Source organism: Schistosoma mansoni, chromosome 1 (assembly GCF_000237925.1).
Source record: "Schistosoma mansoni strain Puerto Rico chromosome 1, complete genome".
In the NCBI taxonomy this organism is placed as follows: domain Eukaryota; kingdom Metazoa; phylum Platyhelminthes; class Trematoda; order Strigeidida; family Schistosomatidae; genus Schistosoma; species Schistosoma mansoni.
Window position 1 is genome coordinate 64,731,834 of NC_031495.1, and position 23,503 is coordinate 64,755,336.

At 36.0% G+C, this 23,503-nt stretch overlaps 1 protein-coding gene across 1 annotated transcript in view; it reads right to left on the reverse strand.

Moving 5' to 3' along the window:
• Window positions 1–16,441, reverse strand: part of Smp_000910 (similar to cancer susceptibility candidate 1) — a gene marked incomplete at both ends in the record, with an annotated part of 59,399 nt that extends 42,958 nt beyond the window's left edge. Inside the window, one exon of the mRNA XM_018795206.1 lies at window positions 16,380–16,441. Coding sequence (XP_018649542.1) covers window positions 16,380–16,441 — 62 coding nt within the window. The remainder of the gene's footprint in view (window positions 1–16,379) is intronic.
• Between the last annotated feature and the right edge of the window lie 7,062 nt (window positions 16,442–23,503).

A 23,503-nucleotide genomic window follows, 5' to 3' on the forward strand; every position in this document is an offset into this window, starting at 1 on the left:
TCAAACATTTTTAAATAATCAATAACTATTGACATCAATTACAATTTGCATATTATCATTATAATTTCAAACTGTCAATGTTTTCTTTTTTCTTTTCTTTTTTCCTTTTTTGTCTTTTCTTTTATAAGGCACATGTTATCTAGCTAACAATATCTCTCTATATAAAACAACAAAAAAGACAAGAAAAAAAAGAAAAAAAAGAGAAAAGCATTTTATCGAATAGAAATAAAATCCAATAGATAAATAGAAGGGGGTGGGGTTAAACAAAATAAATTTTTTTATTATTTATTTTATCCAACTAGTTTTTTTTGGGGGAGAGGGGGGTTTTCTTATTTTTCAGTAAAAAAAGAAAAAAGAAAAAAAAACAGAAAACAAAAATTCTAATGAACTTTAAAGTTATCTATTATGAATCAAACCAGATGTTTTTATTTTGCTTAAAATATAATCATAGATAGATCTATATATTTCTTTATAAAAGAAAAAAAAAGAGAATAAAACATGACCTTAATAGAGTTGAGTTTTTCATTGAAAAGATAAATTAGTTACAATGAATAAAGCTGAAGATTTATGTAATTTAGTTAATTTAAAATGTAGCCATCTCTGCTTACCATGCTTGTGAATTAAGGCTATATCGAGGCAATACGCACAGTATGCACATATGCCAATTAGAGACTGACCAGTTGCAGTCCTAACACATAGATGGGAAGATTCAAACAAACAATACTAAATGAATTTAAACTTCACCCTATTGTACAAGGAAGTGGCTATCAGGACTCAGTCGCCGAGTGGATAACGCGATGGCGTTTGAAGCGAGGGCACTGGGTTCGAGTGCCAGAGTGAACATCAACTCTGAGATGCAGGTACATCCATCTGACGAGTCCCAAATAGGACGAAACGCACGTCCTGGATTCCACTGCTAGCCACTATCAATCTCTGCTTACAATGAATTGTTTATTTTAAATGGTCTAGAGATTAAGAGTTCATGGGCGAGATCGAAAGTCCTAGGTTCGAATCCCAAGTATGGGATCGTGGATGTACACTGTTGAGGGGTCCTATACTAGGACAGAACAGTTGTCCAATGTGTTATGCCCCGATAAGAATAATGAATGATAACTTTGGAATCTATTTATGAACCAATACTGTGCGTATATTTTTAATCGTATAATCACTAAAAATAACTAAGCTATTCATATTCGTGTCCAGCTTATTATAAGCTTTATTTTGAACTAAAAACTATTGTTATATGATTTGCCATTCCTGAATTATGACCTGTCTATTATTCACTTTCTCCCCTATTCACAGCCACATTTGGCTAAATCTTGTACATATGTTATTTTCTATTTTATGGTACGATGTGGTTGGTATATAAACTCAGTATGTTTGAGAATAATGATTCATACCACAGAGGCTGAGATTGGTATTCTGAACTTAACTGGTTGAGCTAAGCAGAAAGCGAGACCAACAAGTACTCTAGACTGCTCGTACGGTTTCGTGTGTCATAGGTCCGATCGATAATTCACTGCTCTCTGATTGGCAGTCTTATTACGTTATACATTAATAGAGCATTCACTCGGCCACAAGTTATAACACAATGCTTCCAGGTTTTCAGTGGTGTTCTAACATTAATCGATTCATGATTTCAATCAAAAACTAAACAACCTCATAGTTTTATTTTTAGATTCATGAAATGGATCCTCATGGAGCTGTGTGTTGATGTTCATACTGAAACTTTAATTCAGTGGCTCTCATTTCCAATATGAAATTGTTATTCATTAAGACAATGACTTCATATAACCACTAATTTATTTTGCGCGTGTAATATTCGTTCACAAGGGTTTATACTGTCTCACTGTTGGAGCCCTAGATCGACTTTGATTAGCAAATATATCAAAATGGATGCCGGCCGGCCCAGTGGTCCAGAGGTTTAGTGCTCTGGCTCGAGACTGGTACGTCCTGGGTTCGAATCTCTGGAGACGGGATCGTGGATGCGCACTGTTTAGGAGTCCCCTAAAAGGACGAAATGGCCGTCCAGTACTTTCAGGTTTTCCTTGGTGGTCTAGCTTCAATTGACTCATCATTTCAAATATTAAAATACTGAAATATCCACAAAACTCTTTCTGATAATCTGAATTAATTACTGCTAAACGAGACATTCGAATATCTTTTTTCTACTATCCGTTCTTTAAAGTATTATATTAGACTGTATAATACAATAAGATACTATATTTACTTATTTGAACATATAAATATTGATACAAGGTGACACCAAATAGGTATGCTACACATAAATCATTCGATTTGAGTAAGGGATGTGATACTAACCGATTGTTTAGACTGAAGCAATCGGTTTTATTAGGGGGTTACACCTGGAGCCTTCGAGCTAAAGATCTGATTCACAAGGCAGTGGAGTAACGTGAAGAGATGTAGTCCCATGGTAGCCGGTTACTAACAATAGATTCATACGCCATTTGTTTCTTCAAGATGCTAAAACCTATGTGCACTACTGGTTTAGAATCAGCGTTTTCTGACACCTCTAGGTGAACCCTCTGTGCCAACCAACGCAGTTAAAGCGTAGGATATTTTTTCTTTAGTCTTCTCAATTTCGTAAACAACAGTTATGCTACGAGAATGAGTAATGAGTACGACTTTCCTGGAAGTGGTTGTATACGCATGGCTATGTGAGAGTATTTTGAGAGGGAGATTTGACTCTCCCCATCCTCAGCCATTTTAAGGCTTTTCGAAGAGGACAATAAAATACAATCATGAAAAAGGATAGTGAACATATTTTTAAAAGGTTTTTTAAAAATAAAATAAAAAAAATATTAATTTACTACTGATTTTCGTTAGATACAATCAAGTAAATGGTAAATTGACTTAAAGATAAAATCTGATCCATTTGAATAAACTACTGTCGGTGTTTTTTAAAAAGTTAAATATGTTTATTCCAAATGAATTTGTTTAATTATGGGTGTTAGTAATTTACAATTAACGTAAATTGTAGTTATTACTGTTAAACGCATGTTAAACTGATGTAATTTATGTAAAATGATCTATAATGGTAAATTATGGATTTAAATAGATTAAGACTATTAGCCATGATAGAATTCATCCAAAGTGATAATTTCACATTCATTAAATATAGATTGTTCAAATGTGAATATTATTCATTTTAAGTTGGATTATGTTGTAAAAATAAAGTATTTGTTTCCTCTTCAGTTGGAAGCTGGTTCGTTCTATCACACAGTTGGTTGTTGCTGATGATATCCGGCCAACAATGGATCTGGAATATTTTGAGTAGATAACTATTTATAAATACCTGTACCTTTGTGATGATAGTTGTTGTAATTCACCAAATTTAAGCTCCATACGGTAGATCTGCCTTGATGTTTGTATTAAAAATTGTGAATTTGATGCTGACTGACAGTTACTTCGAGTTCCATATGATCTCCAATGATAAAAATTCTGTCCTTTCTCTGAAAATCTGTACATACACAAATCTATACACATCTGTAAATACATCTACATCAGATCCGCCTTGGTTATAAATGGTGCTGTCCAAGTATGTGAAACTTTCAGCTCTCCCAGAGCTACACCATCAAGTATAATCTGGTTGGTGCTAGCTGTGTTGCATTTGTGGATTTTGGTTTTCCCTTGTGTATATTGAGGCTCATTGTTGTAAAGTCTGCTGCTACACTGAATGTCCTCAACTGAATTTGTTAATGCATATGGGATAGAGAAGCTAGGTCATCTACGAAGTCTGAATCGTCTAGCCGCGTACAAACTGCCAATTGTACTTTGTGCTTCCCCTCAGATATGGAGGTCTTGATAATCCAGTCAACCACCAGAAGAACGAGGAAGAAGAAGAGTAGACAGCCTTGTCTGACACTGGCCATTACTTGGAATACATCTGTCAGCTATCCTCCATGCATGACTTTGTACTGTAGTCCGTCGTATGAATTCCGGATGATGTTGACGGTCTTCTTAGGTACACCATAGGGTCGAAGAAGTTTCCATAATGTTCTCTTTTCCACAATGCCAAATACTTTCTCATAATCAAGAAAGTTGATGTATAGTAACGAATTCCATTCAATTGGTTGCTCAACAATGATCCATAGCGTCGTGGTTTGATCTGTGCACGACCGATCCTTATGGAATCCGGTCTGTTGATCTCGAAGTTGGGCGTGTACTCATTCTTTTGTCCGGTTCGACAACATTCTGTTGAAAACCTTTTCTAGCACTTATAGTAGTGTGATTCCAACAGAAGATTGACAAAATTGATTTTAAGAGAACAGGAAGGGAAACAGAGAGCAGATGTAATAACTAAAGTTTTAGAAGAAATATGAAGCATGAAAAGAAAAACTGGAGGAAGATATGCAAATAAAGTTTCTAATGTATGGTTTTCAAATTTAGTGAGCACAGTCTGTAGTGTTCCGTTAAAAAGTAATTTGATCTTTCTACTTGTTGTTCACTACCATATAATTGATTCGGTTTTGTATAGTATTGTTCAACGAGACCTATATAGTCTTGTTAGTGCATTTATGCTAAATTTTGTTGAATGAACACAAATTTGCAAGTCTTTCGCCATTCTCGTTCCTTTCTCCTAGTCCATATTGACCCATGATATCTTCATACCCGGTTTTGTTAATTCCGACTTTGGAGTTCAGGTCTCCCATCAGAATGGTCAGGTTCTTTCCTGAGCACTTTGTCATGATTAATTGTAGCCTCCCATAAAACTGATCTTTATCGTTGTCGTTGCTATTATTGGTGGGTGCATAACATTGAATAACATTCAATGTGATCCACTCCTTCCTTGCTCTGAAGATTGGTTTATGATGTCGGATCCATGAGATTCTCATCCTACAAGTGTTTTTCGTACGTTTTCGGGCAATATATGTGAAAACCTTTGCGTGTGCGAAGTATTTTTTTCTTCATGATCAGAGTACAACAGCATCTTTCCCGAAGACAACCTTTGCTGTCCAACTTCAGTCCAATGGTTTTCTCTGATCTCGAGAACCGTCAAGTTGTATCTGCTCATTTTCGTGGCTATTTTGATTAGCCATCCTTGTCACCCACATTGTCCGAACATTCCATATACTTATAAAAATTGTTATTCTGGTTGTTAGGATGGGCATCGCTCTCGTGACTTCCAAAGAATCTCGGTTTTCATCATAAGTAATCACAACTCTTTCGAATGAAGATCCTTCAACTTTCGAGGTAGAGTCTAAGTAATGTAAACTTTTTTCTGGTTAGAATACTATTCGGCAAGGTTGTTTCCTACGGAGTAGAGGTTGTTGGCTCCATGCCCAACCTTTCTCTTTTTCTCGGGCTTAAGATCGGCAGTGACCATATAAGGACTATAGACAGAGTTCTCAAGACTACATATCATCTATAAATTTATATAGTAGTATGACTTAAGCCAAACGGTTGCTCAAACATTGTGGATTGGTTGAAGTTAAACATTAACACCGTTGGATGCCGGCCGGCTCAGTGTTCCATCGGTTAAGTGCTCTGGCACAAAACTGGTAGGTTCTGGGTTCGAGTCTCGCGAGCGCGGGATCGTGGATGCTCACTGCTGAGGAGTCGCACAACAGGACGAAACGGTCGTCCAGTGCTTCCAGGTTTTCTGTGGTCGTCTAGCTTCAATTGACTCATGATTTCAACTATGAAAATACTGAAATCTTCTCAAAACCCCTTCTAATCTAAAGCCAAACTGTTTCTATTACTTAAGAAATGATAAAAATGAAATGAATAGTTTGTATACAGATCAATGAAAACAAAAAAACAGATATTTTGTTATCAGGCTTAAGAATCAACCTTTTTAATGTAATGAAATCACTTTAGTTAATTGCTTTTTAAGTCTTACCAAAGGTGAAATTTATGATTAGAGATTTTATCATCAATAAAATGAAATTATTAGAAAGGGGTTTTGTGGAGATTTTAGTAATTTAGAAATAATAATCATATGCTCACTAGTGACTGGCTTCATGAGGTATTTTCTGGAGTTTTAGTGAGAAGCAGTGACTAGTGGAGTTCAACCAGGTCAGTCGTGAGATAGTAACTCATTGAAGAAAATGGTGAACGGTTGCTCAATTTCGTGGATTGATTGAAGTTAGACATTAATACTGTTGGATGCCGGCTCGATGGTCTAGTGGTTAAGCCCTCACGCCCGAAACCGATAGGTCGTGGATTCGAATCTGGCGAGTCGGGATCGTGGATGCACACTGCTGAGGAGTTCCACAACAGAACGAAACAGCTGTCCAGTGCTTCCAGGTTTTGCATGGTGGTCTAGCTTCAATGGAATCATGATTTCAACTATATAGTATGAAATTACTTATTATTTTTTTCGATTGTCCGATGTTACTATTATGAATTTTTGGCTACTGAATTACTAGTATGGTGTGGGTTACTTATATCGACGTAAGTAGTATATAACGATGGTCAGGCATTAGATGTATTTCAGTAGAAGATTGATAAGGAATGAACCGAAACGGAACGCAATCGGTATGAAAATGCATGAACAATGAAATCTAAGTAGATGGACCGATATTTGCAAAAGGAATGTTCAAGAATGAGACAAATGATTGATAGTTTGCAAATTAACTGTTTACTGTATGGTTATCAGATTTTATTCAGATGTTCTGTATTGTTGTGCTGAAATACATTCGATCGTCTCCACTTGTGTTCTTGTTCACTACACTAATATTCCCGGTAATCGTTCAAAAAGTGAAAATTTTGTATTGAAACCATTGTTTTTACTTCAAAAATTTGGTTGTAAGTAAATATCAAAGCTGATTTATGTAGTTCAAGGTAACTCCAACAGATACTTCTCAGTAACTGCTCAATGATTAAATTTATTGATAAAAATTTCAGGTCCAAACAACCATATCAAGGAGCGAAATTCGCTTCCTATTGTTTGGTTGAATCTTCCATTGATGTTTAGGAGTGCAATTGATCAGTCTCTTATTGACATATGAGCATACTGTACAGATTACCTCGATGTTACCTTAATTTAAATTTCACTCCATTGCACAGGTAAGTGGCCATTAGGACTCAGTAGCTAAGTGGATAATGCTATGGCGTTTGAAGCGAAAGGTACTGGATTCGAGTCCTAGAGTGAACATCAACTCTGAGATGCAGATACATCCAGTTGATGAGTCCCAAATAGGACGAAACACGTTTCCTTGATTCCACTGCTAGCCACTATCCATCTTTGCTTATAAAACATCTTTATACTGTTTATTACTTGAAATGACATTCTCTCTACATTTCTTTATTTTCTTGTGACTATCTTTAATTATTTTCTGTCATATTCTTTTCTTAAAGAAAAAAAAACTTTTCACATTTTTCCAAGTTACCAACAGGAATTTTCAAAAAACAAGAAAATAAACATCATTCTTAGTTGACATGACTATCCTTGTTTCTACCTAGTCACATGAGTCTCCAAGATACCTATGTGATATATTGATAATAATAATAATTAAGGTATGTACTTGTGATCTAAAATTGTTATAATAAAGGAATAAAATATATATATTGAGATGGTGGAGAAGATTTGTAGCTGACGTGAATGACTTGGATGGAGTGTTGTTCCTTGAGTTGGACGAAACCATCCAGCTTAGAGAACAAAACTCCATCAGAATGATTGTTTATTGATTGTTATGTGTCATTGATTAGTGTCGTTGAATAATGATTATTTAAATAAAAAAAAATGATGAAAGTAAGTTCTCGAATAGATAGATTTGTAGTGTTGGTTGCCATGTTAAGCCCACATAACGTATTCTAGCTTTAGGATAAGCCAATTTAATAATTCTTCGCAAGCTACATTTTGACCTGGTTGGATTATTCACTTATCAACCTTGACTGTTTTTATATGAGAGTATGTGTGTGCACTTCTTCGAATCCCGTGAGGCGGGGTCGTGGATGCGCACTGTTGAGGAGTTCCACAATAGGACGAAACGGCCGTCCAGTGATTCCAAGTTTTCCATGGTGGTCTAACTTCAAATGACTCATGATCTCAACTATATAAAACTTCTTATCCTATTCATCACATGTCTGTAAATTATTTCTATCCGACTACAAATACAGATTAACACTTGATTAAATGGAGGTGTCTCACACGCCTTCTCCATTGTGTACCATATCGCTTCGCTTTCTTTTCTTCGCTTTGTTTCTATGATCGTTTGTCTGGATAAACGGTTGTATGAAATACACGTATTCGTAATTCATTCTGGTATTTGACTTAATAAATTCCATTGTTCAACTACTCGGTTTACGTCGATCATAATATACAAGGATTGGCAACATGTATATTTCGATAACAATCATACATACAATCAAATTGGAGTCAGATTTAGAGCCATTAAAGGTTTTTAAGGTATTGAACCATTGTAGTGAATGAATACTCAGGTGAAGAAGACCAATTTATTGTTTAGTGAGAAATTACAGAGTATCTTTGTAAATTGTGAAAATCATACATTAAATACTTCATTTGCACACCCTCCATCAGTTGTCCTTTACATCCTTTATGGTTTTTGCAATTCTCGATCCCTTCATGTTTACCTTTCTGTTTTCTTTTTTAGTCCAATCTTCTCAACCTTCTTCAAACAGGTATTCCACTTCTGATCGGTGTTACATACTACTTATATCAGAACTATAATACAGTTAAATATAAAAACGAGGATGCTCCAGGAGTTGGTGAACAAGCTTTGCTAAACATGTAGTCTTGTAACCAGAAATACAATGACAAAAATGACATAAAATACAATTATGGAACCTCTTGTTTGTGTTATCTACTGAACACAATGAATCTAAAAACATCTGATAAGTAATGGAAGCAAATGATACCATTATGATGAAAAGTTCTCATGGTAATAATGACAACTTATCAAACACGACTGTCGAAGTTTATTGTATTAGGAAAAGTAAAAAAAAATCAATGGGAAGTATACGGGTTCATATGGTATTTAAGTCTTATGAAACTTAGACAATAATTATAAGGGAAGAAAAGGTGATAGAAATTTGGTTAGGAAAACTGAAGTTCAATGGTGGGGGGGCACCGAATACATATGCACCACACAAGTCACTTCATTTGTGTGAGGGCTGTGATATTGATCTAGTGCCCAAACCGAACCAGATGGTTTTTTTAGGAGGCTACACCCGGACGGAGCCTTCGATTTAAAGGTCTGATCCACAAGGCAGTGGAGCAACGTGAGGCGATACAGTCTCATGGTAGTCGGTGACCAATAATTGGTTCATGCACCATTTGTTCCCTCAAAATTATGGATCTCATGTGCACCATTGAATTGGAATCAGAGTTTTCTAACTCCTCTAGATGGACTCTCCGTGTCCACCAAACCGGTTGAAGCGCTGGACATTCACTTTTCGTCCTCTCAATTTCATAAACACCCCTTTGCGAGAAGGTAGTGAGTAGGACTTCCCTGACAGTAGTTGTATGCACATGGCCATGTGAGAGCATTTCAAGAAGGAGAGCTGACTCCTCCCACCCTCGACTGTACCATAATATTTGAAGTCAATAATGGTCTAACATTGATCAATTCATAAATTCACTATACCTCCATAATCTCCCCATCCCTATATTGACATTTCCTATTTATTCCAATTAATTTATCATACTATTTCTTTTCTTAATTATCAATATGGTAATGAATCTATTCATATTTAATTCATTTAATCATTATTAGAATACGGTAAAGATTTATGTATAACTGATAACTGATTCCTTTCTATTATGATCTATGATGATAATGTAAATAACAATCTACCATTGATAATGATTAAGGCATATTCTCCCTTAAAGTACATCTATCAAGATAACAATAATCTAATAAACCATTTAGATGAAGCCAAAACAACAACATTCACTATTCTCTATTAGGTATATATAACGTTCAAACAACCACCACCACAACCACCATAACAACAACCAACAAACAAACAATCTCTCTCTTATTGAAAAGGTCAATGAAGTCAATGAAGAAACAAAAAAAAGATGATAAACAAATAATGATGAAGATGACGATACTTTATTTAAAGAAGACTAGACATAAATAATCTTCTAGTTATATAATATACCCTTATGAGCCTAGGTAATTTTGTATTGGTTTTCAAAAGAACCAAACACCATCCAGACTTTTACGTGACAACACAAACGGGACAGCTCAATCCTGTTTAACAGGAGAGCCAGGTGAAAAATCTTCAAGTTCATATTTAAATCATACAGAATAATATAATAAATCTCTAAGATGAATATCTGGGGTACCTATTCTTGTCATCTAGATATTTCAACAAGTTATCTGTCTCCTTGTTTGTTGGAATGTATCTTCATTATGTCAATTAATTGCATACCTTATTTAGGTACGTTTGTGAAAACTTTACGGCCTTTCGCTGTACAAGTTACTAAAATGTACAGTCGGAGACACAGTGATGAATATTATTCAGATTTCGACTTCTGAAATGATAATATATAACTGGCTAACACTCAATATTTATCGTTAATATCAATCAAGAAATAAGAAATGGAAACTCCTTGAAATACATTATGCTGAGAATCTTATTCAGTATCAAAAATATGATATTGAATAATTTGTTTACTTACTTACGCCTGTCACTCCCAATGGAGCATAGGCCGCCGACCAGCTTTCTCCAACACACTCTGTTCTGGGCCATCTTTTCTAGTTCTATCCAGTTCTTGTTCATTCTTCTCATATCTGTCTCTATTTCTCGGCGAAATGTGTTCTTTTCTATTCCTCTTCTCCTTTGACCTTCAGGATTCCATGTGAGGGCTTGCCTTGTGACACAATTGGGTGACTTCCTCAAAGTGTGCCCAATCCACTTCCAGCGCTTCTTCCTGATTTCTTCCTTCATTGGAATCTGGTTTGTTGTCTACCACAGTAACTTGTTGCTGATAGTGTCTGGCCATCGGATCCGAAGTATCTTGCGTAGACAGCTGTTAATAAACACTTGTATCTTCTGGATGATGGCTTTCGTAGTTTTCCACGTCTCCGCCCCATACAGTGGAACTGTTTTGACATTTGTATTGAAAATTCTAACCTTGGTGTTGGTTGACAATTATTTTGAGCTCCAGATGTTCTTCAGTTGTAAGTATGCTGCTCTTGCTTTACCGATCCGCCTGTAGCTCCTCTGGGGGTTACTGCCGGTCCCGAGCCCGGGTAAAGGAGGAGGGTTGGGCATGGGGTTAGCGACCCCATCCCGTAGAAAATCAACTCGCTAAAAAAACGCTTACCAGACCATATTACTAGATATATATATCTTCATTCCATTTGTGGAATTGTTATCAAGACATTAAATGTTTGCTCGTCAAACTTATTTTCCTCCGAATATTATAAACTTACATTGTTCCTGGTAAATTAAACCAATTTAAATAATATCTATGACAATTAATAGATTCTAAAAGAGCCTAGAAATTGCATCGCCTCAATCTTATTATAGAAGTACTTGTTACGCTTGTTCTGTGCTATGTTTCGTCTCTTTTCTGATTTTCATAGTTGAAATCATAAGTCAATTAAAGCTAGACCACCATTGAAAAGTTGGAAGCAATAGACGGTTGTTTCATCCTATTATGGGACTCCTCAGCCGTGCTCATTCACGATCCCGCACTTGCGAGATTCGAACCTAGGACCTACCAGTCTCTCAACAATAACCCTTTCTGATCTCTTCTGATTATCAATCACTACAATTATTTTGTATTACGACTGTAAATAACCTTGAATACACTAATCATACATCATCAGGATAATTCAGTCCCCCTACGAATAATGAATAATTCTCAACTGTCGCTTTACATTGTTGTAATCTACGTGACAAATTGTACTGCCAAAATGACTTTTTTCTTTAACCTTACCATTTCAAACAATGTAAACTCATATATCTGTTCTTTGTATGTAACACTGATTTCTATAATAATTTGATCATGCCTATAAACTTGTATGAATTCTGTAGTTATTTCCAGAATATATTTATTCTACCAGGGAAGTCTTACTTACTGCCTTCTCAAGGAAGCGGTGTTGTTTACGAAATTGAGAGGTCGAAAAGCGAATGTCCAGTGCTTTAACCAGGTTGGTGGACACGGAAAGTCCACCTAGGGGAGTTGGAAAACCCTGATTCCAAAAAAATGGTGCACATGGACTGGCTCCAGTATCCTGAGGGAACAAATGGCGTATGAATCAATCGTTGGTCACCGGCTACCATGGGACTGCATCTCCTCATGATGCTCCTGCACTGCCTTGTGGATCAGATCTTTAGGTCATAGACTCCTGGTGTGGCCCCCTAATGAAACCACGTTATTCGGTTTGGGCACCTGGGCAGTATCATAGCCCTCACACAAATCAAATCAAATGACGATATCTACTGAAAATACTATTCACGATAGCAATTAATAAGATTTATGCATACATATTTATGCAGACATGTTAGTGATCGTAATAATACCAAAAACATAGAAAAATCGTTGCTGTGTAAGTAATACTGTCTGTTAAATAAATTAATTGAAGGGTTTACAAAAATTAAGCGTAAGCAAAATTCATTGTAGGAGGGTTGCTATAGTATTATCAGAGTGAATAGGCCATTTGGTAAACTTTTTCATTAATTAACATTGTAGCCGATTGTTAATAAAATAAAGAAAGCAAATGACTAAGGGGGGATATAACTGATCTTAAGAGTGACAGTTCTATTACTTCTGGTTTGTTTAATACTAAAGCTGTTTTCAGTATGGGAATTTGCGAACTTACTTACTTACATACGCGTGTTACCCCTCTTCGAGGAGCATACGCCACTCACCAGCATTCTTCAACCAACTCTGTCCTCTGCAATTATTTCCAGTTTTTCCACTTGCTATTCATTCTCTTCATGTCCACTTACAATTCCAACTTGGTTTAATCTTTGGTCTTCCACTTTTCCGTTTCCCTTCAACATTCCAAGTTTGGGCTTGCCTTTTGATGCAGTTTGGTGGTTTCCACAATGTATGTCCTATCCAATCCCAACGTCGTTTTCTAATTTCCTCTTCAACTAGAAGCCTGTTTGTTTTTTCCCACAGTAGACTGTTACTGATGGTATCAAGTTAACGGGCATTCAGTATCTTGTGTAGACAATTGTTTATAAATACTTGCATGTTTGTGATAATGGCTGTAGTAGTTCTCCATGTTTCAGCTTCATACAGCGGAATGTCTTAGTGTTCATATTGAAGATTGTGATTTTGATATTGGTTGGCAGACGGTTATTTTGAGTTCCATATGTTCTTCGACCGTAGGAATGCGAACCTTGGTTTGCCAGTCCTTCACGTTCATCGATGATGCTGTCCTGGTACATGGAAAATTCCACATCTTCCAGAGTTTCTCCATCCAATGATATTGTGTTGGTATTCTCTGTGTTGAATTTGAGGATGTTGCGTTTTTCTCGTGTGTATGGTGACGCTTACTGATTAACAGGTTGCTGCTAAACTGTTTGTCTTGACCTGTATTTGTTAGTGTGTTGGACTCTAACTCAGTGGTCTAAAGATTTAGCGTTCGCACTCATGACTGAAAGGCCCGGATTCAAGTTCAGCGTGTGGGATCGTGGATGTGGGCTTCTGAGGAGTCCCATATTATGACGAAACGGCCATTCAGTGTTTTTGGATTTCTAATGCTTATCTAGCTTAAAATGACTCGTGATTAAAATCATAATGAAAGCTGTTTTCTCAATGAGTTTATCGAAAAATCCCAGATAATGTATTATGCAAGAAACCAAGATTATTTGGAGAAAACAATGAACTCATTGTATTTCATTGTTTCTTATTCAGTGAAAGTGAATCTATGAAGCCAACTCACAAAATTATAAGTTGAGACGTATGGTGGTCAGCTGGAGAATCCACGAAGCTCGTTTCTTTCTATATGGAACTTGTCAGCCGGATGTACTTGGATGTGCCTTCAAAATTATGGTTATACTTATTTGGAAAATAGGGTTCGAAAGATTATCAATACAGTAGAAAATAAATGATTACTGTTTTTGAAATATGAACTCAGGTTGTTATGACTTTTTTTCACTTTAATAACATGGAATTGGAATAATAAATATATATTTATTATATCCTATTGAGTAGAAAAGTTGTATTCCTGATGTTTCGTAACCCTTATGTAAGCCACTTTTTCAGAGTAAATAAATGAACACAATTTTAAACATAACAAAAGAAACTTGTGTTAATTTAATGTCGGCTATTCATTAACTCTGAAGAAGTGGCTTACATTAAGTTACGAAATATCAGAAATACAATGTTTCTGCTCAATGGTATATAACAAGAAATATATTTATTACTAACTTTCTAATCAATACTCAATTTATTTGAAACTATCAAGTTTAATCTTGGCATTGATACCTGTGAAATTGGAATGTTTGTTAGTAACATTGAAATTATTCACTAGATCCACATTATATCTAGTGTCTAGCAGGTGGTCGTCTATTGAATTCCGTAAACAACTTTATCTTCACATGAGTAGGGTTTTTTGGGATATATATTTAGTAAAACCAAAAGATACCTATCTTTCTATTCTCTCAATGTACTCACCTTTTCATATACATACAAATTGATATATGGATTTAAAAGTAATATAAGATGGATATTAATCTAAGTTTGTTTGTTTAATTAAAAGTAGTATTATGTATATTACTATCAACTTCACAGTAGTATATATGGATTTTAGAGATGTCTTCATTTTTTGATTGATTTTTATTGATTATTAGATCCCATTTACTTGACTATTGAATCTAAATGTTTTCCTTATCAAGTTTTCATTCTTCCACAATAGGACGAAACGGCCATCCAGTGCTTCCAGGCTTTCCATGGTGGTCTAGCTTCAATTGACTTATGATCTCAACTATATAGAAAAAAAATATTATAGTATACTCATCTTCAAGCCTTTCTGGTGAAGATAACTTTCCGGCTCTTTGATGGAGCGTTTTTACTACTCATCATTCACAACCAATAGGAAAAAAGCTGTAGAAGTTTAGGTATTGTTCACTTCGGATTTCTTTACGACGTACAAACAACTTCCATTCTTTCTTCTGGAAGTATCTTAATGAGGAAGGGGGAATGTATCATTTTATTCATGTTCCATTACTTACGCCTGTTACTTCTAATGGAGCATAGGCCGCTGACCAGTATTCTCTATCCCACTCTGGCTTGAGCATTCCTTTCTAGTTCGATCCAATTTTTGTTCATTTTTCTCCTGTCTGTCTCCATTTGTCGGCATCATGTGTTCTTTGGTCTTCCCCTTTTCCTTTGACCTTCAGGATTTCAAGTGAGGGCTTGTCTTGTGACTCAGTTGGGTGATTTCCTCAATGTGTGCCCTATCCAATCCCAGAGCTTCTTCTTGATTTCTTCCTCCGCTGAATGAAATCTGGTTTGTACTCTCCCACAGTAGGTTGTTGCTGATAGTGTCTGGCCAACGGATCCGAAGTACCTTGTGTAGACAACTGTCAATAAACACTTGTATCTTCTGGATGATGATGGTTTTCGTAGTTCTTCACCTCTTCGCCCCATATAGTAGAACTGTCTTGACATTTGTATTGAAAATTCTTATCTTGTTGTTGATTGATAATTGTTTTGAGTTTCAGATGTTTTTCAGTCGTAAATATGCTGCAGTTGTTTTGCCGATCCTCGCCCTCACATCTGCATCAGATCCACCGTATTTATCAATGATGCTGCCCAGATATCTGGAAGTGTTTTTACATCCTCCAGCGCTTCCTCGTCAAGTGAAATTCGATTGGTGCATGTTGTATTGTATCGGAGAATCTTGCTTTTTCCTTTGTTTATATTGAAACCTACTCGTGCTGAGGCTGCTGCTACACTGGTCGTATCCTGCATTTATTATTGCGTGTGTGATTGAAGAGTCAGATCATCTGCGAAGTCTAAATCATCCAGCTGCATCCCAGCCGTCCACTGTAACCCGTGTTTCCCTCCAGATGTTGACGTCTTCATGATCTAATCGATCATCAGGAGAAAGAGAAAGGGTGAGAGTAAGAAACCTTGCCTAACACCTATCTTTACTCCGAATGAGTCGGTGAGTTGTCCTCCATGGACGATTTGGCAATTTAATCCATCATATGAATCCCGTATGATATCGACTATCTACTCAGGCACGCCGTAGTGTAGAAGAAGCCTCCATAGTGTTGTCCTGTCAACTCTATTCAATGCTTTCTCGTCGTCATTGAAGTTGATGTAGATTGATAAATTCTATTCAATTCATGTTCCATTGTTAATTTTAATAGTGAGATAGAAAATAATTAAAAGACTCATGTATTTTCGTTTGCATGATATTTATCGTGGCATAGAACAAAGATATCGTTACCATAGTTTCAATAAAGTTTACTTTCGTTCATGACAGTTCCCAATAAATTTGTCGGCAAGGAAATGCCCTAAAAGATTATTCATAGTTACACCATCTGGATGACAGTATAACTTTCTGTTAAATTGAAATTGAACATTCTTAGTCTATAGTCTCAATAATGGTTTGAACTGTGTTTCTGATATGGAACAAAGATACAAGTAATAGCCAGTGGTATCAATAATTTATCTCAAAGTGATAGTATATAAAACGCTAACTTTATTCGATACACTTGATTGCTCCTTTACTTCTTCGAATTTGAAATTGTTCAGAATACTGTATACGACTAGTTCTATACTGATTGATTCTATTAAGTATATAGTCAAAGTGAAAGAGGCGCATTACGATGAATTCATCATGCTTTGAGAATATCGTTGTTCTTGTTTTGATTTGCTGTTCTTTCATCTGACTGTTTACAAGTTTCGCCAGATACTGTGGCGTATACTACTGATGTCGATAGATATAAGTAGTAGGTATCGTCAATCAAAAGTGGAATGCTTGGAGGCAAAAAGTTAAGAAAATCAAAGAGAAAAGGAGTAAAAGAAGTAAATTCATACATCACTTCTTCAATAAACTGATGTTTTTACGATTATATAGTTTACATATTGTTAAGATGCTTTGTACATCATTGCACAACTTCCTTGTGGGAAGTATTGTCAAGGAATTAATAAATTTGAAAAGGACGATAAAAAAGAGATGTGTCAAAGGATTCAACTTCATCACAGTAAAATCTATTTCAAGTGCTTGGATCATTGAAGTGAAATTACTGAGTTTGATATCATTTTAGAAGAAACTTGATTATAAGAGTTGTATATTTGAATCTCGCGAGTGCGGATTCGTGGATGAGCACTGCTGAGGAGTCCCATAACAGAACGAAACGGCCGTCCAGTGCTCCCAGGTTTTCAATGGTAGTCTAGCTTCAATTAACTCATGATCTTAACTTTATTAAAAAAAGAGTTGTATATTTGTCAAGTTTTATAACAAGATGTTTTTCTATTACTGAACTTACGTGGTAAATGTAAAAAACGTACCAGTATGTTGGTATACACGTCTGAATACTCACCCATCACCAATTGAATAGTATAGCAGTAAACTAGGACGCAAGTGGGGGACAATAGAATGTTTTTGACACAAAATTACAGAACATCTTAGTCAAATCTGAGGACCATACAGCATATACTTCATTTACGAAATTTCAATCAATCGTCTATGACTTCATCGTTCTTTCGTTTCCAAACCAATGATTCGTTGTTCTCGTTTTCTTCTCTTTGATCTTTTTAACCTTCTACCGCCAGATACTTCACTTTGTATAAATGATACATACTACTTATATCTATTGACATCAGTAGCATACACCACAGTATTGATCCTTTTGTGGTGTAAAGACAGAATGATAACATGAAAGCAATTTACAAGAAATATTACTTTTCTTTAGTTCAATTCTGATGTTATAAAGAGGCAGGATCGTGGATTCGCACTTCTTAGGAGGCCCACAACAAGACGAAACGGCTATCCAGTGATTCCAGGTTTTCCATGGTGGTCTAGCTTCAATTGACTTATGATTTCAACTATATAAAATTACTAAAATCTCCAAAAAACCCCTTCAAATATGTAATTATTTTTGACAGTCTTTGATATACTAGTTTTTTGAGTCACTAATGTTAATTGGTTCATAGTATATCATATCTCAACTGATAAGAAACTAGGAAATAAAATGAATTCATATTATGAAAAAGGGGTTTCGTGAAAATTTTAGTACTTTAATCGTTGAATTCGTGAGTCGATTAAAGCTATACCACCATTGAAGTCTTAGAAGAACTGGACGGCCACTTTGTCCTTGCATGGGACTCTTCAGTAGGCCACATCCAAGATTCCGCTCGCAGGATTCGAACTTAGGACCCAACTTCAATTTACTTGTGAACTCAACCATTGAATTCATATTAATCTTCCTCAATTATTTAGCCTTATACAAGTTTTGTAAACGATATTATCGTGAAATAAGTAGTTTATTCTTTTCTATGTTCACGGATAGATAATTTAAATATTATTATTATTATTATCAGTATAGGGTTGTAGAGATTGTTGAGTTTTAATTGGGATTATGAACCGATCACTGTAAGACCATGGTTGAATACCTGGAATGGATTTATTAAAGGTAGGCGGGATTATTGCTGTATTGTAATGACTAGTTGTACGTACAGTATAATTACGTGAATGTAATCTCCTTTTATATAACCTTAGTGTTCAAGAAAACCTTGTAGCTTGTTTTGTTAGGCATTTTAATATGACGTAACAAGAATTAAGCCTGATAGTTAGGCACTTAATCGATTAGGAAGTGAGTGGCTTACAGTTAAAATACACTCTAGTCGTTAATCTGTTAAATAAATTCTGAGTATACTTATTCTTGTATTCAACATTTTATATATAAGCCTTCAATCTTATTACGACGAAATGTCTCTTCTACTAAACAGTCATCTTGTCTCCAGATATCAGTTCAACTGAGGCTTAAGTCAATAATTCGTTCTTGGGAGTGGCCACATCTTATCACTCTATGTTACTCATTATTACAAGGGGGTTTTGTGGAGATCTCAGTAATTTTATATAGTTAAGATCATGAGTCAGTTGAAGCTAGACCACCATGGAAAACCTGGAAGCATTGAATGGCCGTTTCGTTCCATTGTGGTACTCCTGAGCAGTGCGTATCCATGGTCCCGCCTCGCAGGATTCGAACCCAAGACCTACCAGTCTCGCGCCAGAGCACTTAACCGATGGACTACTGAGTCGGCATCCGGCGGTGTTAATGACTCATGATCTTAACTATATAAAATATATTACTCATTTTTCATCATTCTAACCTAATTTCTAACACATCTCATATCAATTCACTTGGTGTTGTTTCCTTGTATCTTCCAGCTGACGAGTCACAAATAAGACGAAACGCGAGTCCTAGATTCCACTACTAGTGACTATCCATCTTTGCTTATAAAACATCTTTTATAAAGTTCCATATAATAACTAATTTGTATTCTCTTTAGTTATACTACTGATTTCTAGTACATCACTATGTCACTGTTTCTATGGATAGTTATATTTCATATCTATCGGAATACGTCATTAAACTAAAGTTGATTATTTACGCAAGTGTTGATTAGATTAAGTCGGTAAATATGTAAAAAAAAACAAAAGAACATATACGTTTATTGATTTTGGAAAATTATTTCCTGTGTGGTTAGATGAAACTAAGAAAAAAAATGTATTTGTAGATTGTATACATTACAGATTGATTAAAGTTGGGGGTAGATTTAGAAAGCGTATAGGACGTGATAGATTGTTGTCTTAAAATAGGACTCTTCAGCACGGCCCATCCAATGACCAAATAAGGAGCTTTGAACCTCTAGGTAGAAGGCTTAACATCAAAACCATTGGGTCGGGGTAGAAAACCGATATTCTTGAAATTTTAATGATAAGTAATGAATAGTTGATTTCAGTTATTTTGATGTTGGTTTGTTCACTTCTACCCGAATTTCGTACTGATGATGTCGTTCAGAAGGACGATGAAAGCTCCACGACCAAACCATCCAACTCAGAGAACAAAACTCCATCCAAATCATCCACCTGAGCTAGAAATCTTCTCCACCATCTCAATTAGGTACTTCATTTAATAGATATAATATATTGATAATATTTCTTGTCTATATTGTTTTTACTTGAATTGTTATTTTCCTTTCATAACTCCATTTTCATTTCGAGAAAAACATGAAAATTGGCTAGTGATTTCTTTTCTTTTCTTTACTTCCCCTTTTATTATATACTACATAGGGATAAACATACAGATTTGAAGTGTGTTTCTATCATCTCAACTCTGTCGAAACAATTACTGATTTTCGGAAGGGGTTTTGTGGAGATTTTAGTAATTTTGTAGTTGAATTCATGGGTAAATTGAAGCTAGGCCACCATTGAAAATCTGGAAGCACTGGACGGCCGTTTCGTTCTATTATGGGACTCCTCAGAAGTGCGCATCCACGATCCCGCACTCGCGAGATTCGAACCCATAATTCTATAATTCATTGAATGCCTGAAAACTCTTTAGAAAACATCACGCTAAAATTAATTTATGTTCAACTACTAAATGAACTAAGATGAATTTTATTTATTTATTTTATTTGAACACATAAATATTAGTACAAAAGGGCACCAGATATATATGCGCCATACAAATCTCATTTGATTTGTGTGAGGGATGAAATACTCTCCGGGTTCCTAAACCGAATAACGTGGTTTCCTTAAGGGGCTTTAGGAGCCTTCAACCTAAAGGTCTGATTCACAAGGCAGGAAAGCATCGTAAGGAGATGCAGTCTCATTGTATCCGGTAATCAACGATTGATTCATACGTCATTTATTGCCTCAGGATCCTGGAGCCCATTGGTTTGGAATCAGGGTTTTCTTACTCCTCTAGGTCGATTCTCCGTATCCACCAACCTGGTTAAAGCACTAGACATTCGTTTTCGTCCTCTCACTTTCGTAAACAACAGTAATGCCACTGTGAGAAGTCAGTGAGTAGGACTTCCCTGGTAGAGGCTATATTAGCGTGGCCATATGAGAGCATTTCGAGAGGGAGAGCGTACTCTCCTCACTCTCGGCCGTACTAGGGCACTTGGGGGCAAGATGAATTTACGTTATTCTGTTAAATTCTTTATTCATATCCCATTCAAGATAACAAAGGGAACCAAATATATTAGGCATCTTGAATTTATCTACTGTCTAATGTCTAATTAGTAGTCAGCTGAAGCATTCAGAGGTATGTAACATAATACTGGTCGTCAACATGCAAAAATATAAAAAAAAAAACTTCAAAACGTCAATCTTTCTTAAATGATAAAAACAGAAATGAAAACTTAAGCTAAATGTAGTTAATTAGTGCATTCAATGAAAGTATTAGGAATTTACAGGCTGTTAATATAAATGGATATTATGGGAAGATATAAGTAAACAACACCAAGTTAGTAATTGGATAGAATGTTGTCCTGAGTTCGAATCTCACGAGGCAGGATCGTGGATGCTTACTGCTGAAGAGCTCCAGAACAGGACGAAACAGCTGTCTAGTGCTTCCAGGTTTTTCATAATGGTCTAGCTTCAAGTGATTCATGATTTCAACTCTAATGTTGTTTGTTGTGCTTTTTCATGCAAAATGGTCAAATAAGATAATCTTATTCATCACTTCTATATTTGTTGAGATGATCCTGGAAATTTCTCGCAATAAACCTGACAAGCTCAGGAAACATTAAGAAGTGTTCTATCCAATCAGCGTTTGATTGGAAGTTTCGCTAGAAACATCATGAAAGTGAAAAGTCACATTGAGAGTTTCTGATTGTCTGATTACTACACTACCACTATGTTTAGTAGTATTTTAGAATTCTCAGGAAAACCCAAGGACTTCTAAAATACTATAGAAACCCTATATTTTTTGTACATAGATGAACCTTTGGAGTAAAGTGCTTCTCGTATATTTTGCGCTTTTTCTCTTGTGTTCAAGTCGCTGTTTAGTTCTAGCTTGAGGGTTAAAAGACTGGCTTAGGATTCAAGTATAGCGTTCAATCAGCAAGGCGTCTTTTGATAATTATATGGTTAACATTTAGAAACCCCCAGAAAGAAGGATTTCATAAGTCCCGATAAGGGTCTTTAGTCGACAGATGGATTCTGATCACTTTGATGAATACACTTTCCTTTATGAATTATCAGTAGTTATGTAAACCATTGAATAGAAAATTAAACTATCTATTTATATCTCATTGATAAATACCGCTACCGAGATGATTTATGGATAGTGGTTACCAGTTACGTAATCAATTCATAAAATATTATTATTACAATGACTATTGCAAAAATAGGCGGATTATAGATGGAATATGTCATAGATTACTTGACAACTAATATATTGCTAAGCACTAAATCATACTTTCACATAATAAGACCAAAAAATCGACATTCAACAAGTTTTCCCACTGACGTCAGTAACCATGTGACTTATTTAATTAAAAAAGTAATCATTGTGGTTTGTTGATAAAAAGGAGATATTTTATACTTGGAATCTATTACCTACACTTCAGTCGGTTTTTATTACGAAATGACCAGACAGTTAACTTGTTGATTTTAGTTTATCTAAATAACAATATTGAAGAAATGAGCTTAGAAGAATAAAATTGTTAAGTTCATTGATAAATGCCCCCAAATACCCTGGTACGTCCGAGAGTGTGGAGAGTCTGCTCTCCCTCTCGAAATGCTCTCATATGGCCACGCGAATATATAGCCTCTACCAGGGAAGTCCTACTCACTGCCTTCTCGTGGTGGGGGTGTTGTTCAAAAAAGTGAGAGGACGAAAAGCGAATGTCTGGCACTTTAACCGGGTTGGTGGACACGGCGAGTCCACCTAGGGGAGTTGGAAAACCCTGATTCCAAACCAATGGTGCACATGGACTGACTCCAGTATCCTGCTGAGGGAACAAATGGCGTATGAACCTGTTGTTGGTCACCGGCTACCATGGGACTGCATCTCCTTACGATGCTTTCCTGCCTTGTGGACTAGACCTTTAGGTCAAAGGCTCCGGGTGTGGCCTCCTAAGAAAACCACCTGCTTCAGTCTGGGCACCTGGGCAGTATGATAGCCCTCACACAAATCGAATGAGATTTGTGTGGCACATATGTATCTGGCGCTTCTTTGTACCAATATTTATGTGTTTAAATAAATAAATAAATAAATAATCATTGATAAATACTTTCAGTTTAGGGTTGTGGAGATTATTGTGTTTTTGATTGAGATCGTGAATCTATTGGTATTAGAACAACATTGAAAACCTGGAAGCGCTGGACGGACGTTTCTTCCTGTTGTGGGACTCTTTAGTAGTGCGCGTCTGTGAGCGGGATCGTGGTCTAGAGATGAAGCGTTCATGCGCTTCGTGGTTTGGATCCTACGAACGAGATCGTGAATACGCAATGTTGAGGAGCTTCAGAATAGGAAGAAATGGCCATCCAGTGCTTCCAGGTTTTCCGTGGTGGTCTAACTCAAATCGGTTATTGATCTCAATCAAAAAAGTATTTTTCATAGTTGAAAT